Below are 18,676 nucleotides of genomic sequence, written 5' to 3' on the forward strand. Positions count from 1 at the left end.
ATACTAAACTTAGCGCTGACAAATTTGCGGTATCGTGACAGCACTACTGCCTCCACTCCCTTTAGCCAACACCTTTCCTCTCACTACTCTTCTCTCGCTCCATTTCCCCTCACTCCCTTCCGTCTGTCTGGCTCCACTTCTGCATGCAGGTCAGGGTACTTAATTCATGTCCAGAGACATCGTTTCCTCATTCCCCAACATACTGTGTGAGGGAAGCCGACCAAACCTGCCATACATTGGGGCTAGACTGCACCCTCCTCTACCCCCCATGCCCCTACTCCCTCCCCGCCTTCTGAGAACGAGCGATATGGAGGAACGTTGCAGACTGCTCCCCAGCGGACTCACTGATAACCCTCCTACCAAACCCCAGCCGCGGAACACTGGCGGCCTGGATATTGCCCAGCCGGAGAGGAATAATGAGAACAAAAGCAGAATACATGGCCTTCTTTCTCTTTCTACCTACCCCTCCTCTTCCTCCACCTCAGTCCTGCGCTGCTCCTCTTGTTTCGTTTCCTTCTCACATTTGCCAAAGCATTCTGCATTGGCCTTCGGAGGATGGGGGACAGAGAAAGAGGAAAAGGGATGGGTGGGAGAAATGATTGAGAGAGCGAGAGCAGATATATTCTACTGCCCACATCAAGGCCCTTCTCTGTGGTTTGCAAACAGTCATTTTGTTCAGTATCTTTACACTGATCTTAAGGTAATAAACTGGGGTTGACATTGCCCAGGGTCTCCATTGGCATTCAGCTGGGTCTGATAACAAAGTGTGCCGAAGCAGATTGTTTAAAAAGATAGAACAGGCCGTTCCACATAGAGCCTTGCACTCTATTAGATGTTGATTCAGGGGCTTAATGCAGATAAAGTAGCTCTACACGTGCTGTACAAGATGTAAGCCTATACATTGATGTGTAATATATTCCTCATCTGATATTTATCCATTTAGGCAGCGCTCAGCCTGTCCATCAATCAGATGACTGTCATCCAACATACAGTATGCATGTGCGCGGGAATGTATATCAGGACTTGTGTGGATGGGGATGTGTGAATGTGTGTGTGTGTGTGGCAGCAAAAAAGACCGTCACATACAATTAAAGATTTTTCTGCTCTCCAGTTTGCCTTCTGTCTCATGTCTGTTATTTACCTGTACTTGGTTACTTAAAGCCTCCTGCCTTTGCATCCTAATGAGTATCATACAGATCTCCTGCAGATGGAGGCTTTAAATAGGGCTTGAACTAACAATTATTTTCATTATTGATTAATGTGTCGGTAATGATGTGGTTGATTATTTAGTTTCTAAAATGTCAGAAGATAGTGAAAAATGACCACATCCTCTCAGAACCCAAGCTAACGTCTTCAAACAGATCGTTTTCTGTTAGGAAAATCATATATTGAACAAAAAACACTGCATCAAGAGAATGTTTGGGATTTTTACTTGTAACGGACTAATTGATTAGTCGATTAATAATTTTAGACGTTATGGGTATAAATTTCATCTGATCTTTATCTCTATTGATTTAAAAAAAAACACTTTTTAGCACATATCTCAAGGAGTCTGTTTCTTTTCTGGTCTTTTACTCTCCATTTGCACTCAATTTTAAAAGCTTTTTTTAAAAAAAAACCTGGAACTCAACTGCGCTGGTCTTGACTACAGGTTATGAAACAACAGGAGAGTTTGTGCAGTAACAAATTGCTGCTTCCCCTCCCAGTATTGACACTTTGTTTTTCTGTGTAAATGTTCCAGGTGCTGTTTGCCGCCCTATATGAGTCTGAGGAGCCTTTCCTGCTTCAGTAGATTACAGCATGAGGACTGATCCAATACTCTGACCAAAAACCACTGAGACCACTGAGGGGGGAGAAGACAGAAGGTTCTGGTGGTGGTGTGGCCATGGATAGAAGGAAAGTTTGCGCATTGATGGTGCTGTGGGCTATGGCCCACCTCAGCTCTCCAGGGTACGGGCTCAGGGCCCTGCGAAGGACTACAGGGGGGCGGAGGGGGTCCGCAGGGCTTACAGGACAGGACGCCAATGGAGTTCCGCTCAGACGTTCCAAACGAGGTTGGATGTGGAACCAGTTCTTTTTGTTGGAGGAGTACACCGGGACAGACATGCAGTATGTCGGAAAGGTAGTTTAAGAACACACTTTCTCTGTTTTTCCTTTATCAGACAAACTGCCAGATCTGCAGCACAGGCAGCTGTAGACTACAGCTGCTCTTCATGGCAGTGATGAACACACACATTCACATACATGCTCTTGTGTGTGGTCAAATGAGATGATCACAGATGGGTCCGTCAAAGATTAGCTCATCTGATCTGAAATCAGATTCACATACAATAATCACACATAGGCACATGGATAATGACAATATGTAACACAGATCAAGGTTAAACACTCTTTAGGTACAAGCTGAAATGTTTGTAGCATAGAGAATTTTTTTTGTCTGTCAGATTTGTAATCTTGTTTATTAATTGATCAGATCAGTTCCTCATTCAGATACTATTTTACTCTAAGTTATTGCAGCGCTGCAGACAGCACTTAACATTTCTGCTTAATTTCTAGTAGTAAAGTAAAGCATTGCTATAGAATTGTTTTGCTACTGGTACTAAAACTTAAGTATCATAATGAGACTATAACAAAACACTTAATCATCACAGATCATATACAAACACAGACATAGAAAGTAGTATCTCCTTGCTTTTACTCAAAATTAGTGACAGTGGTCACTTCCAAGTAAACAAATAATGAAGTTTGTTCCCGCTTCAAAATATGACACTGTAGGTACCCCTCTAGCGTTATTTCTGGATGCATCCGCCATCAAAGTCAGGCGACATATAGATGGATGGCTCAAACAAACGCAGGACTATTCATGTCCTGTGTAAAACCAAGAGTAAACTATTTAGTTTAAGTAAGTAAGTTATGTAAGTTAACTTACTTAAGTTGCATCACGTATAATTTTTTCCTCTTTTTTTTCCTGGACCAAGTCGTTTTTGTGCCTAAACCTAACCGAACTGCGACCATTACACAACATTTAATATGCAAGCTTTATTTTGAAAGTCTAACTTCTGCCACGTGGTCAGTGACCCTTAAAATGTGATGGTGTAGGTAACCCCTCTCGCGTAATTTCTGGACACGCAGGGCTCAACCGTCACATTTTAAGGATCACTGACCAAGTTGGGGGTGAATACGTGAGTTTCATCAGAATTTAAACTCTGCTATTATACACAGCTTTCAATTTTTGGTCAGAATAAAAAGGCAGTAATCTGTAGTTGGTGTTAACAACCATTAAAACCCACCACAGTTGAAAATAGAAATAAAAGAGAACCCAGGGATACTACGCTGTTACATTGATAAGTGATCTCTATGAACTGAAGACACCACAGCAGTGATCATTTTAGTGATGTTTGCAACGAATTCTGTTTAAAAAATGATAGCTTCAGAATTAAAAAAACTGTCTTTGGCCTCCGTGCATCAAATCTACAGCTTTCAGTCTCCTGGAGTCTCTCTTCCTCATTCTTTGTCTTTTCCTCAATGTCTATTGTTAGTTTTATTCCTCTGGGCTTTCAGTCTTTTCAGTTTCCACGCAGCCACTGTCTACACAACACAATTTGAACTTTTTACATGCCAACAAAAGTTGCTATTTTTGTTCATTTCAAAATGTCTCATTATGTACTGTCTTGTCAATACATATTTATAAAGACAGAGTTCTGCTATGTTTTTTTATATCCTTCCCATCCATCAATCCAAATGAATGCAAATCTCACCAGATATCGCTCTATTTGCACATTACAGTCACACACCAAAAAATCTGAATTTGTTCAACTAAAATTTTGGAAAGTTTAGTTTTCATAATAGCACTAAAAGGGGAACAACCTAACTACCCGCAGTGCTTTTTTTTTAGTCGCATAAAATATTTTTAGATAACGTGATTATCCTCTTTTATAATTCTGCTCTAAATAAGATGCTTCAGAATGAATTACATCCGTATATAAGTGTATCATTCTGTCTCTGAGAATACAAAAATCATCGCATCATGAGATAGTAGACATGACATGATACTCCGATTGGCTAATGCTCATGTATCGGACTTCCATCCATCCATCCTCAGGCTTTGTTTGCTTTTGGCTGTCCAATATATTTTGTGCTTACTGTCAGCTCTGTGGCTGCTTGCATGATGTCCATTCCACTCACATCAAGCCATCCTAAAGCGGCTGTCTTGCCCTACAGTAAAATATGACTTCCTCCGAAGGTATTATTTGTTCAACAAAATGAAAGCACAGTGTCGACCCAGATAACATTGGGGGATGTACAAGAAGACGGGCCAAATAATGCTTGCTTTACATGCAGCGGAGCGGAAGTCAAGATATCAGTCTCCTCTTCCAACCTACTGTAATTGAGGAGATTGTGAAGCGTTGTTGCAAGGTCAGGACGACAGAGAGGGAAGAAAGGCTGTTTTGTGCAAGGAGTTGAATGGAGCTAGTGCTTTGCATTCCTATCGTGTGTCCACGGAGGATAGAGTCATCCAACCAAATGAGATTCTGCAACATACGTCCTCCCTGAGTGAGGGTTGACTTTCAGCCCTGGTCTAAAAGGATTACAACACTCGCTATGGTATGAGGCGAGCAAATACGGGAAAGGACTAAAAAGTCAAAAAGAACAAAAAAAAAACAGAGTGAATGAAGATCAAAAGTAAGTACCGAGCATGATCAAACCACTTTGTCTTCAGAGAGTGGTGATTGATGTGCCACTCGTCCTTTTAGCTTGTAAAAGGACTAATAGCAAAAGAAGAATGGATTATCTGAGTGTGGTATACACTTAGAGAGCCAAAGGCTGCGGCCTAAGAGCCCGTCTCCTGAAGACGCCATTAAGGGATCAACCTTCGAGCACCACACTTAATCATGACTCTGAGCGCTTGTTGTTTCCCCCAAGCACATGCAGCTGGGCGCTTTTCCTCATTGTCAGCTCACTAGCCAGTTGTCACATAGGATTGCAGTATGTAGATCTTATCTGATTGCAATTACTGTTTGTTAATTGCTAGATAAAGTACAAGTGATGAATGAGCCCCTAAAAGGAATGAATAGCTTTTGAGTTGAACACATGGCTCAACATAGAGAACAACCATCTGCATCTGTAATCCTCAGGTGGAGGCCATGTTCTCACAATGTAGTAGGTCTGAAGAAAAACAGAAAAAAAAAAAGGAAGGCTTTTGTCATTGCAAGTGACATCATGGCAACCAGAGAACACAGCATGGAACAAAACCACTTTTGTTTGTGGTGAAAAAATGAATTGGAAATAACACAATGGCAGGTTATTATAAACAAGGGAGCAGCTCTTGACACACAGTAAAAGATAGAATGATGAAACTGCACTTGAATTACAACATCCCGTCTGCAGTTATTTGGTAAACTCAATCCCCCCCCGGTTGCTTCTTGTTTTCTTCTTCTTTTTACGACGGCTTTATCGAGTTGTGAAGTGCTAACAAATGAAACTTTAATCTTTCCTGAACAAGCGTAACAAAAGGAGTTGGAACAGGAAGGAATTAACGGAAGCGATCGAGATGAGGGGGAAAAGCAGACTCTGGCAGTGTCTTGTTGGGGAGCTGGTTGCCTGCTAATCTTGCTAATCTTGCTGTATTGGCCAATGATTTTTTTTTTTTCCTGCAGGAGGGGAATCGTACACTGGCTCTCATTAGCAGGCGAGCTGCATACAGGCCTCCGAGGGCCCTGGCTGTCACTGGGGGAAGAGAATGTTTGTTTATTTCATTATTTCTTACTTTACCAAAGGGCACATATCCACTGAAAATGGTTAATGGCCTGTGGTTTAGGAGTGTTTGTGCTGTACTATCATATCTCATAAAGTATTTACAGCCCCTGATAGGCCCCAGTGGTTCTAGGCCTGGTGGGTAGACTCCTCAACATAGTCCCTAGCAAGTAAGCAATGTTCTCTGTATGTGAACAAACACACCAGCATGCACGCCAATACACAAGCCCTGCAACACAAGCCTGCAGTAATGGGCTGGAAATCAGACGAAAGAAAATGAACACAGACATAATATGCTGCCCAGTCCTGTATGACTCAGCGGTTGAGGCAACCTGGGGGAAGGACTCAAGCATCTTATGGCAGTGGAGTAGAAAGGTGCAGGGATTTGTGTGTTTGTTTGTAGGGGGTGGGGTGATTTTTGGTCCCTGTTCATGCTCCCCCATTACCAGCTGCTCACCTTGGCAAAGAGGCAAGGAGTTTGCAATATGGCAGAGGCCTGGCTGTACCCGCGCCATGGCAACCCCTGCGGTCTCCAGCAGCGACCTGGAGCACACATTGGCAGTGTTTGTTGATTAGGCGATAAGTTCCCGTTTGTGCGCGGGGAGGGGGGCAACTTCAATTACGCTCCTCTCCTTCGCAGCGGTGGAAAGGGTGTGATGAGGTCATGCAGCGACGAGGCCCGGCAAACATCTGTCTGACAACGTCGCAGGGGCGAAGCGATGTCTGAGCGAGATACGCCAACACTGCCACAGCACCTTGCAATTGTTTCTGTGCTATCACCTGCCTACTATTGTTTCAAACACCCGGTGGTTTTGTCAGGGTGAGATTAATTGATTTTCTATAATCAAACGTTCAGGCTTTTTCTCTGCAATTAAGTGCTTAGTTGGCCAAGTTTTATTCAAATAAGGGGCAAGTAGATATGACAGCAAAGCAGGGCTGTCAACAGGATTTCATATATACTGAGATAGGGAGCCCAGATTCCTGCATGCAGCCCCACAACCCCTGAAGAAATGTTTGACTAAAAATGAACTAAAAGAAATCAGATTATTATGAATTCTTTCATATTTATTCATTCATTTGAAGGTTGTTTCTAAGGTAGCCCAGAACAGAGATACCAAACACTGAATGTAGAGTTGTGCAGCAATCATAGTCTCTGCTACACACCTCAAAGCCGAGGGGTATTCAGTTGGTTGCAATCTTAAACTTCACCACTAGATGCCACCGAATCCTACACACTGGTTCTTTCACTGTCATTTTTTTATATTATAGCCTACATAATGGTCTATACTTTTTTGTCTACACTGCAGAACATCTCTCATTTAATTCTAAATTGAGGTGTAAAAGCATTATTTTCTTAAAAGCTAGGATGGGAGGTTTTAATTTTATTTATAATAAATTGCAATCACATTTTATTTAAAACTTACAGGCTGAGGCATAGCACAGCCTTATCTTCTCCTCAGTATGCATTATTTTTCTGTATCATTCACACCATTTATTTTTCTATTTTAATCCATGTGACTATGTTAATGTAAATGTATGTACATGTATAATGCATACATGATTAGCTTAGTGACTAGATGTGTTATGCAGTGTCAACACAATATTTCAGTCGCTTGATTTTTACATGTTATATCTCCTTTTCCTCCTGCTTAAACAAAAAAAGCAAAAAATATTCCTATGCATAAATTATATTTCTTCCTCCTGTAGAAATCAGCTTTACTCAAGTTTTTTTCAAAAATATGTCTGTAAGATTTAATAATAACGCTTCAGTAGCTGCACTAGATTTTTAGAAAATTAATTAGTTTTTACGTGTTTTATGATAATAGGACTCACCTTTTACATTGTAAGAATGTAAAATTTAAAGATACTGAGTCTAAAATATATACCAAACTCTAAACTCAAAAGACTGCATGTATTTTCTGTGTGTAATTGTACAATAAAAGTACCTATTTGTGTTGTTAAAATCCCCCAAATTCCCAGAGACAACACTGAGGACATGACCTCGTGTCCTCAGTAGTAGCTACAGCCCTGCAGCAAAGCGAATACAAACTGTTCAGAATTGCCTATAATTAAAAGATAACATGCTGGAAATTATGCATGGGACACAAAACAAAAGATGTCTCATGTCCACAAGAGGGAAATATATGTTAACTGACATTTCACCTTTAAGTCTCTGCAGCACTGACCGCATATCTCAAGTTTACACATCAACAGACATTTGATAGGCTATTTTTGTGCACAGTCTGAGGCTACCATCTGGCTACATAGAAGGCAGCCAGTTCTCGACAGGCCAGGACACAAGGCCTTAAAGGCTAACTGGCTAATTGCCCTAAGCAGCCCATTTCCAATGCCATCTTTTTGGCCTAACTCGAGTGAAGCACAAATGGTGGCCAGATCGAGTCTGCACTAACATTTGCTGCACTCAAAGCTGATTAATTTCACAAACAAAGACGGCTCGCTTATAAGTTCTCATGCACAGATGTCTGATGAGTACCACTTCACTTCTCAGCCCACTTCAAACTGGAAGATGAAGCATGTAGGAATAGAAATAAATATCTTCTACTCTGAAAAAATGCCAGCCATTGGAAATATTATGGTATCACTTAGCAGAGAAGGCTAATTGAGTGGAAGGTTCAGAAATATTCACAATGTTATTGATGATATAATGGTTAACTTAAATGCATAATAGTTTTTTCACAGCTGATTCACTGCAAAGAAGTCTTCACTAGTCATTTCTCTCTGTAATTGCGTCCTTCAAGCACTATTTTCCTAAAATGTGTGAGAATATGTCAACCTGTTTCCAATGCAAATCAACTTGTTTCAAGTATTCTCTGAAATCAAGTTTCATTTTTCTTGATTTGAGTGCAGCAACTTTCTTTGTTCTTTTTTCACTCAAGATACAGACATTGATTTGTAGAAAATTGCCAAAGCAAGTCAATGTCTGTTGCAAACCGTTTGATATCGTTTGTCGCTACAGTGACTTGTTTTAGAGGAGGAATAGGTATAGTTTGACATTTTGGAAAATACTTGCTGAGAGGTAGCCTAGATGAGAAGACTGATAACTCTCAAATCCGCACACTCAATATAAAGGTACTATCAGCTGCTGGTTAGCTTAAAGGTCCAGTGTGTAACATTCTAACATTTAGCAGGATCTATTGGCAGAAATTGAATAGAATATTCATACTCTAGGCATTCATTAGTGTTTAATCACCTGAAAATAGGAATCATTGTGTTTTCATTACCTTGAGCCGTTCTTATCTACAGAGGAAGCTGGTCCTCCATTGAGTCGGAGTCCGCCATGTTAAACCGTGGCCCTGAACGGACAAACAAAACACAGATTCTAGATAGAAACCGTAGTTTCTCTGACAGGCGTGGAATGTATTATATTTATTGGACAGACATGAGTATGGTATCAATCTTCTCATCTAACTCTCAACGAGAAAGCCAGTTTCACCAAATGTCAACCATTCCTTTTAGAAAAGGATTTTAGTCCTCTATTTTAGGCCTCTTTTATAGACAGAATGACTTGATAAGATAGGGATTTTTTTGCAGTGTCCCAAAAGTCCCAGCGTTAATGGATATAGCGTCATGCTCTCTGCCTTTTTTACGATTTGGTACCGTAGGAGGGCAGAGGAGAAAAGGCTAGCTATTGATGTGCCAGAGCTTCTTGGTGACCATACTGACTGCACATGTGGCTTTCTTTTCTCCCCCTGTGACAGTTTAATTGTATTTTCGATATAAATTGATCAAAGGGCCATTGTGAATGCACGTTGGGCTGCCACATTGATTTCCAGGGGAGGTTTTTTTTCCCCTCTTAATTTGAGTAGAAGGGCAGCAGTAAATTCTCCTCGCCAGCAAGGTGGGCAACTGGGAGGGACGGGGTCACTGCAGCAGGCGCTGGAGTTCGATACTCTGAGCTGCCTTGTAATATTCTTCAGGGGAGTGAGGAGGAACTCTTCAGAACCACAAGATCTCTCTGTTTCCATAGAAATGACAGTCGACACAGCATATGTCACACTGTGTATCTCACATCTCAGCCGAAAGGAGAGGACTCAACGGTTATTAACTGAATTGTCGTGCCGGCAGAGATAGGCAGCTTGATAGACAATCATAGAAAAGGACATTGCAGCTATAACAGCGGGAGAAAGATAATAATGTTGAAGTGGATTGTTTTCAGCCAACTGAGTCTCTGTTTGGAAGCACATACTGTAAAGCAGAACAGAAAACAAATAAAATTCTGCAGGATATTCTCCTGGCTTGGTTAGACAGAGAGAATAAGGAAATAACAAGGGTTGTTTTGACCAAAATTCAAGTGAGTTAATGAAACAGTGCTCCACACTCGATCCTAATCCGAAGATGCTAAAATTCTGCAACACACACGACTGGCTTGGTTAGACAGACAGAGAATGGAATGAAAACAGTCATTTTTACCAGCATTCAAGCAGGCGAACAAAATAGTGTTAAAGATGCTAATCCACAAAGCTGTTCGCCTCACATGTGCCAGCTTTGCCCTGATAAAACAGCATGAATTAGTAAAGCTTCCGAGCACCTGGGATGAAAAGCTTTTTAATATATGATGAGACGGGAGACTTTGCAATGTGCTCCCACGTGACCCAGCTGCAACGCACAATATCCCCCCTCAGTCTGTCCACCGGCAGAGCCAAGAGCGCCTGTAGACACAGCAACAACTCACACTCAAAGGAAAATATGCATTCAAACCGTCAAAATCAAACGCACCGGCTCACTTGAGTTAATGAGGTGTCAATAACAGACCTCAGAATTATGTCCTAGCACCCACTTATCGGGGGTAAACATTCAGATGGCGTTTGCCTCGGTTTGTACTTTGCAAACACGTGCCCTCCCCTTGCCCTTTACCTCCCCCTGCAATTATTACCATGTCCTTGGTTATTAAAGAGGGGAAAGGGAAGTAGGCAGGGAAGCAGTGGGAGGGGAAACGACTGGACAAGCTTTTGATGAGTTCTCTGAGATAAATATGTTGGGGGGATTTGGTGGTGGAATTAAAATGTCAGCGCATGCTAAGCTGCTGTTCATGCAGAAAAAAATTAAACAGGAGATAGAGAGAGAGAGAGCAAATAATAATGAGAAGCTCCACAGAGAAGTGGACTCTGGTGGTCCTCTGGCATGTTGGTCATGTTGCTGATCCATCAGGGATTGGCAGGCGGCGGACGTGCACGCATTCATGCTGGTACTTCACAGACTTCGACCCACTGGCATTCTGTTTTACAGCACTGTGAAAATGCCACCATGGCCCTGCGGTAAAAAGCATGATAACCTGTATGTAACAATACCAGCAACATTTTAAACACTCCGGCTGTGTGTTTTCTTCTTGGGAATTCTTGTGAAAGGGATGTGAATTTCGCAGAGACGAGGTGAAGCCACGAACGCGTACCGTCGATGACAGTTTACTAGAGATGATACGAATCTGTTAAATAACACCAAACGCACTTATCAAAGCTGTCAGTGTTTCTTTGCCAAGGCCCAGATTGGTCAGATCACTGATACTGTATGTGCACAGTGTATCAGAAATACTTAAGTGGAAAACTTTGAGTCTGCTTTGAAATTTGATTTTTTTGACGTCTTTGGTTCAAAGTGCTCATTGCTGGTATTTTTTTTTTTTTTTTGCTCTGAGATCACCTGTCAATCACATAGTGGAGCCAGCTCTGTGATGTTTCTCTTTTTTTCTTGGACTTTATGTAGATTAAGTTTCTGTTCACATTTTCTATTTCTCCTCATGCTAACTAGGAGATATTTCCCTCGAAGAGCTCGCTGACACTTGGTGTTCACAAGAGCAAATTAAGCAAATGTGAAAGCTTTCATAAACCAGAGTTTAAATCACTGCTGTGCTATAACAATTAGCAATAGAGCGATGCAAAGTGGAAATTTATTAAAATGAAAATGCCACAAAATGTTGCTTGAAATTGTTGTTTTGGTGCTTCGGGGGATACACATTATCATGTTTTCTGTTCTCCGCAGCTTCACTCAGATTCAGATCGAGGAGATGGAAGCGTGAGGTACGTCCTGACAGGGGAAGGAGCGGGGTCCCTCTTCAAGATAGACGAGAATTCAGGTGACATCCACGCCACCAAGAGGCTGGACAGGGAGGAGAAGGCTTACTACATCCTCCACGCCAAAGCCGTCAACCGCTTCACCAACGAGGCTCTAGAGGGTCAGTCCGAGTTCATCATCAAGATCCACGACATCAACGACAATGAGCCTCGATTCACCAAGGACCTGTACATGGCCAGAGTCCCAGAAATGTCTGACATTGGTAAGTTCCTGCTGAAAATATTCCATGTCTATGAGTACATGAGCTTTTCATGTGGTATGTATGTACCTACACTATAGAGCTGTGAGATAATTCTCTATGAATGAATGATTCTGAGCAAATTATATGTAAAAGCTCACAGAGTAAGTTGCTTAGGTTTAAGTTTCACACGTTCTTTTGAGGTTATTTTGATGTAATGTCTATCAATGGATTGCACTGAAGATTCACCTTTGACCTTGGAAATTGTATGGCAAAATAATCTTAACTCAAGGTCCACTCACTTGCTTTTTCAGGAGACTTAAACAGCATCTTAGCACTTATGTGTTTATCTAAACTAAGAAATGTTATCATATTTTTATCGGTGCAAATGAATATTTAATACTACTTTTGACAGCTCAATTAAACATTGCATGACATTATTTGAAGGTCAACTTGTAGATTGGATTTTTTCTGAGTTAAGACTTAAGAATTGTTCATAACACAGTTCTCTCCAGCCCAGTGGTTCTCCTCCTAATTTTTGGCTGTTTCCAGTCCCTTGCACACCTAGCAGGCTCATAATTGTAAGATTGTGCTCCATCATACACGTATGAATGTGTATTTTCAACCTCTTTAGTGTCAAAACTGGCTTTAGGATCCATATTGTAGGGGACCAAGCAGGGAGTCAATGAGGGAACAGGAGTCAAAAGCAGCCAAAAAAAGTGTTTACTGGATAAACTGACCTAACACAATGACATATCAGGGAACATATATTTTGGTTCGGCCAAACCAAATAACACACAATGGCAACTAAATTCAAGGCAAAACTAACTTAATCCAAATCCCCCCCATGACATGTCATCTCATGGTTTGGCCCAGTGAGCTGGGTCCAGGATTAAAGAGTCTTCAACCCTCAGGCTCACCTTTTGCTTAACCAGGAAGGAACCGCCCCCAACAATCACAGTAACTCAAAGACAAAGAAACAAACTATTAATATAACAGAAAATGGCTTGTGTATCAGTACAGTGTTAAAATGTGTGCACTCCATCAAAACAGTATAAAGTTAAAAAGCAAATAAACAGATTTCAAATCCAACAGAGTGTGTGATGTTAATTGTTTGGGTGTGGTGGACTGCAAATGAAATTAACCTGTGTGGGTAGCAATTGAAAGAGTGTGAACTGGATTGATAATGCCATGTGTGGCTTTGGGCAACACAATATTTATTATTGTTATGTAGCTTGGCTGCTTTCCTTTATGTGACGTTGTGTACAGTCTCTCTGAAATGAGATGTATTGTGGGATGTTTTTGTAAAATCCAGTTTCTACATCCTTTTCCCACATAAATTACCAAAGTGGAGACGCCTACTGAACATTTTTATTTATAACATTGCTTTTCTGTCTTTATTTTTTATTAAACACACAAAGCTCACAAATCATTAAGCATTTTTAAGCATTGTTAAATTAATCCCACGTGCCGCCCACCCTTCCTGACTGACTAATAATAACATAAAATTAAACATATAATAAAGAAAAAAACAATACGTGAATAAAGAATTAACTGACACTAGTTTTCTGAGAGTGTGCAGCAGGCAAAGATAATTGCATTTAGTGTGTAAAAACCCTATTTATTGATCATAAAACAGACAATAACGAAGTGTTGACACAAATTAAGGTGTGTGCTTGTGTGTCAGAGGAGCTGGATTAAAAGGCTGTGATTCAAACAGGATAGAGACGTTATAAAATGCCAGTCGTACTGGATCAATGGGACTTTATCAATCATAATAATGATGCAGACTCAACAAGAGTGCCCGACTAATTAATTGAGAGATTAGGAGCTGTTTTATGACCGGAGAATAAACAAGGTAAAGCGTCTCTGTGACGGTTATTGCACTTGTGCAGATAATCTTTTAAATACAGTATTGTATCTTATTAAAACAGTATTTAATTTAATTACCAGCATTGTCAGCTGTCATCACAATGAATGACTGCGGATTCCATTTCTGCAGTTTTTTGAGCACCGTCCGCTCTTTTCATATTATCATTTCTTCATGTCATTCTGCACCAAATTAAACTTTAATCCACCGTGCACTTTGGCTCTAGCTCTTAGTCTAAAAGTACATACTGGCCTCATGAATATAGATAAACAATATAAAAGGGCTCCTAATCAATACTTGCATGAAAACATGGAGTGAACTCTCTGTTCTGCTGCTGCTGCCGTGCTTTTGGGACTGAGGGACAACGGTCTTGCAGCCCAGACATGTGACAGAGTTGTCACTTGGTTCAGCAACCCCAAGAGAGAGGCCAGCACTTATCTAAGGGCAGCACGGGTGCCCATGGCAACAACCGAGGTGTGATGTCACCGCTTGGCAGAGCATGTGTTCACGAGTGACTGCGTCGAGACACTGCCCCTTTAAATGTGACATACACTTTGAGTTTTATTATAGTCTCACGGCTCTGACATTCTTCTCTCGGACTCTCAGCCAGGGACGACTTTGATGCGCCCCTTCTTTGACAACTGAATGATTACAGTCGGGGTAATTTACTCCCCCTGCACAAAAACTGCGATTATTCCTGACTTGTTTGTCAAAAAATTCTTTTCTTAAAGCTTAAAGTCTACGATGAGATGGCTGATGTGGATCAGTGATATTTTTCTAAAAGCCGCCATGTCAGAAAAGCCTCTTTGAGTCTAATTCCCTAGTTAAAGGTATTAGTGATCAAGGTTCGGTGAACTTGCTCAAGAATCTTCCCGAACTGTCACTTACACCAAATCAGACAGCCGTGGTCTTTCTCTCTCTGCTTTTTGGTCCCCCGATTTTTTTCCTTCATCCATACTAGTCATTGATTTTAAAGGAGGGAAACTCTCCGTTCACCCCTTACAGATCATAACTGACATCAAATTAGAGTTTCATGTTTCAGAGTTTCATGGGGTCATTATCCCATTGTATTGCACAATTCTATATTTATACCACTTTGCCATTAAATATTTCTACTCAATTAATTTTCTTCTGCATGTAATGAGGCAACACTTGGCCCCGCAAGGCGCCATTTGGGAGGTAGCACTTGGCTAACCGTTTCCCTTTGTTCTACTGAAATAGGGCTTCAGCCTCTCTGGATGAGAAAATGGATCACAGTTGTTTTCTTGCTATCAGATATTTGGCTTCTTAGACACTCCAGATCTGTGGATACACTAATAGGCTTCTTGGGGTTTGCAAAGAGCCGGCGTCGGTGCCTCTTGTATGCTTAGAGAGATATACTTAGAAAAATACATTAGGACTTATCGATTACCCGCGAAAATCAATCATGTATAAGGGTATAAGTGGCCGAGGAATAAAGATTGGTTTGGGTAATGCAAAGGGACAGAAATGATCAGTCACATTCTGCATGAGCATGATTAGAAGAGGATCCGACACCTCATCAGAAGGTGCATCAGCTTAACCAATTATCCAGGAGGCAATTTTCAGCAGTATTGAAGAGTTGATCTAAATCATTGTCATGAATCTTCTTCTTCCAGGCACCTCGGTAATTCAGGTGACAGCCACAGACGCAGACGACGCCACATACGGAAACAGCGCCAGGGTGGTGTACAGCATCCTGGAGGGCCAGCCGTACTTCTCTGTGGACCCAGAAACCGGTCAGTGTCAAATTAAATGCAATTAAATCTGCATCAATACTCTTAATGCAGCCAGTATACAGATATTGGTGGCATGATTTGTATTCCTGCCTCCATTTTGTTGTTTTCCCTTTCAAATGTAGACAGTGTGGCGTCAAGCTCATTGCAAAAAAAAAAAATAATAATAATTTTACAGTGATTGAGTCTTAAAAACCAACTGAAAAATGTTTTTCAAAATCAGCTTGTTTCAAGAATTTTCTACTACTCTTTTTAAAAGCCAGAGTATGAGAATATATTCCTTAACAATGGGACTTTTGGAGGTAAGGTTTTTTTTCAGGCTTTTCACAGAGGAGTACACTGCAAAAAGAGTTTTAGCCTTTAATGTTAATACCTGACCTTCTAAAAAAAATTTTTCTGAAAAGAAGTAGAGAAATCTGCATTTAATGGAAACTAACTTCTTCAAGGACTTTCTAGAAAGGATTGCAGGTATCTTGAAGATACAAGCATTGCTTAGTTTATAAAACGCTTGAAACCAATTGATTTTCATTGAAATCAAGTTAAAATAATCTTATTTTCTCCTAGTCTTGTTTATAAAAGAAGATATTTTTTGCAGTTTTCCAGCTCAGCAGCAGTGAAATTTGATCTGAAATGTATTTAAAACATTTAACTTGAACCTCACGTGTCAGCGTTGTCCTTCAGAATCAAAAGACATGGGGCGTCTTATTCATAAGATTTTGGACCATACTGTAGCACCCATACAAGGACAAAATTCTCATAAAAAAAAGCAAAGATTATAAATTATTTTCACCCAGTGTAGCCTCAGTAGACCAGCATGCAATGCAGCCATGAAGGATGTTGCTTTCTGACTAATGTGCACAACTCCTCACTCTGCCTTCAGTGGAAAGAGCTCTTATCCTCCTGCTCCAACAATGCTAATGCCATTTCACTCTCCACCTACATAATGTAACCCACAGCTGAACGCAACAAGTTTACACCCTTCGTCTGGAGGTGGCCATTCTGGGAAACATAACAAATCACTAACTGAGGCAGAAATACGAAGAAGGCAAGTTGAGCTTTACCAGGAAAGGAAATTAAAACAATTCATCAAAAAGTAACTGAGAATGCTGCGACCAAACCAAAAATACCAACACGTCTGCCTCTCCTCGCAGGCAGACGGGCGAGGGGGATTTATAGTAGAGAGAGTGGCAAATCACCAACCCCAAAAATCTAGCCGCTTGCTAGTTTTAATCATTAATGTGCGCTTTGGAACACATCCCGCTCGTGTCTTTTTTACTTAAACAAAAGGGAAACGACAAAAAAAGCCATTTGCAGATTAGTGGGGGGATTAACAGTAATATGGTTTATCCCACATGTGGTATGTAAGCTGACATCCCCTCTTACACAAAGACATGCCTGGACATCACATTATAAGCAGGATTTGTTTCTCCTCTCCTCCTCTGTGTGTGTGTGTGTGTGTATTGTAGTCATTAAGCAATAACAAAGGTAGACAGAGATATAGAGCAGGCGCGATGCTTCTATAAGGCGGCTATACGTTTGCTTCCCTCCCTGCAACCCCCGCTCGAACGAACGCTGTTCTCATAGCAGTGTGCTGTCCGTGAGATGAATTTCTTCAGAAGAAGAAAGTTGCGATGAGCCTGCATTGTTGTTTTTGCCACATTATGTATGGGAGGAAGAAAAGAGCAAATTGGAGAGGCCTTTTGAACAGCGTAGGCCAGTCTGATCCGAGCCTGAGTTATGCGCCACGTCAGCCTCTCCCTCTTCATTATTGTCTGATATGCAATGAATCATCTATTCAGACTGAAAGTGATGAAGTTTGTCAGAGCAGTTTATTTAGGGTGAAATGCATTTTTTTTTTCATCTTTATTCTCCCACTCCAACTACTTTCTTCCCCCCCCCTTCACCCACCTGCTTCTTTTTTTTTAGGATGCTTCAAATTCAAACGTGTAATAGCAGACAGGATTTAAGACCGCCTCTGATGGGAGATGGAGCACACCTTTTGAATATGCTGCCAATTACCGCTTCACTCAGTCTCTGTCCTGACTCCAAACTAGAGATCTAACGTGTCAGAGCGGAGAAGTAAGCAACCGCTCTGCACTTGAAAGGCTGAACATTAACAGAGTAATTCCAAAGAGAAGATAAATGATGCCGAATGCATTTGGAGGCGAATGCTAGAAAATTAAAGGAATACACTTTGGTTTTGGTAGATTGGCCCTTTGGTCCACTTACCAGTTAAATCATGAGAACACAGACACCAAAATGTGCTCCTGGGTGGCCGCTGAGCTCCACGCCGCTGTGCATACTGAGCAAGATCACTGACCTTTCAGTAATAAAATGTTCTGAGTGGTTTAATTCTCTGCCCTGTATGCATAAATCTAAAAAAAATGAAATATCATTAATTCAATACAGCTGATGCTTATTTTTAGAAATATTTCAGGTGAGTGCAGTGAAACAGCTCATTATTTTTATGTCACATGACAGGTGGATTTTATGAAGGTTGTACTCAAACCTGCCAGACTTGCATAGTTTGAAAGATGACTTAGAGGTGAGCATTGTGTTGTACAGACTATTTATTGGCTGTAGGCTACATATCGTACATCATAGCTGCATTCACTCACACTGTGCATTCTGTGTGTTTGTGCTGCAACTAATGATTGTTGTCATTAGAAGCTCATCTCATCTTCTGATTATTGTCTGGATGAACTACTTAATCACTTAGTTTACAAATAAATGTCAAAAATGTCCAAACCCAGAGTCCAAGGTGATGTCTTCAAATGTCATGTTTTGTCTGACAGACACAAAAAAAACATCCAAAGATATAAAATAATGAAAAACAGCAAATAATCTCAACTGAGAAGCTAAAACAAGGGATTTTGGGTCATTATTTGCTTTTAAAATGACTTAATCGAATCGAATAAAACCTGTCCTAAGTCCCGCCCCTTTTTGCTCTCTGTTCCAGCTAGCTAGTTACATCTGAAAGCTAATGCTACCAAAACGCTAACCAGCAAACTCATTTACAGTACATCCAATTGT

General features: G+C 40.9%; 1 protein-coding gene across 1 annotated transcript in view; it reads left to right on the forward strand.

The window, feature by feature from the left end:
* The window catches only part of LOC127369291 (cadherin-6), a 58,948-nt gene that overhangs the window by 18,492 nt on the left and 21,780 nt on the right, over positions 1-18,676 (forward strand). Inside the window, exons 2-4 of the mRNA XM_051410515.1 lie at positions 1,742-2,122; positions 11,749-12,043; positions 15,527-15,646. Of these exons, the coding sequence (XP_051266475.1) occupies positions 1,886-2,122; positions 11,749-12,043; positions 15,527-15,646 (652 nt within the window). The 5' untranslated portion in view covers positions 1,742-1,885. The remainder of the gene's footprint in view (positions 1-1,741; positions 2,123-11,748; positions 12,044-15,526; positions 15,647-18,676) is intronic.

The sequence above is a fragment of the Dicentrarchus labrax genome, unplaced genomic scaffold, assembly GCF_905237075.1.
Source record: "Dicentrarchus labrax unplaced genomic scaffold, dlabrax2021, whole genome shotgun sequence".
In the NCBI taxonomy this organism is placed as follows: Eukaryota; Metazoa; Chordata; class Actinopteri; family Moronidae; genus Dicentrarchus; species Dicentrarchus labrax.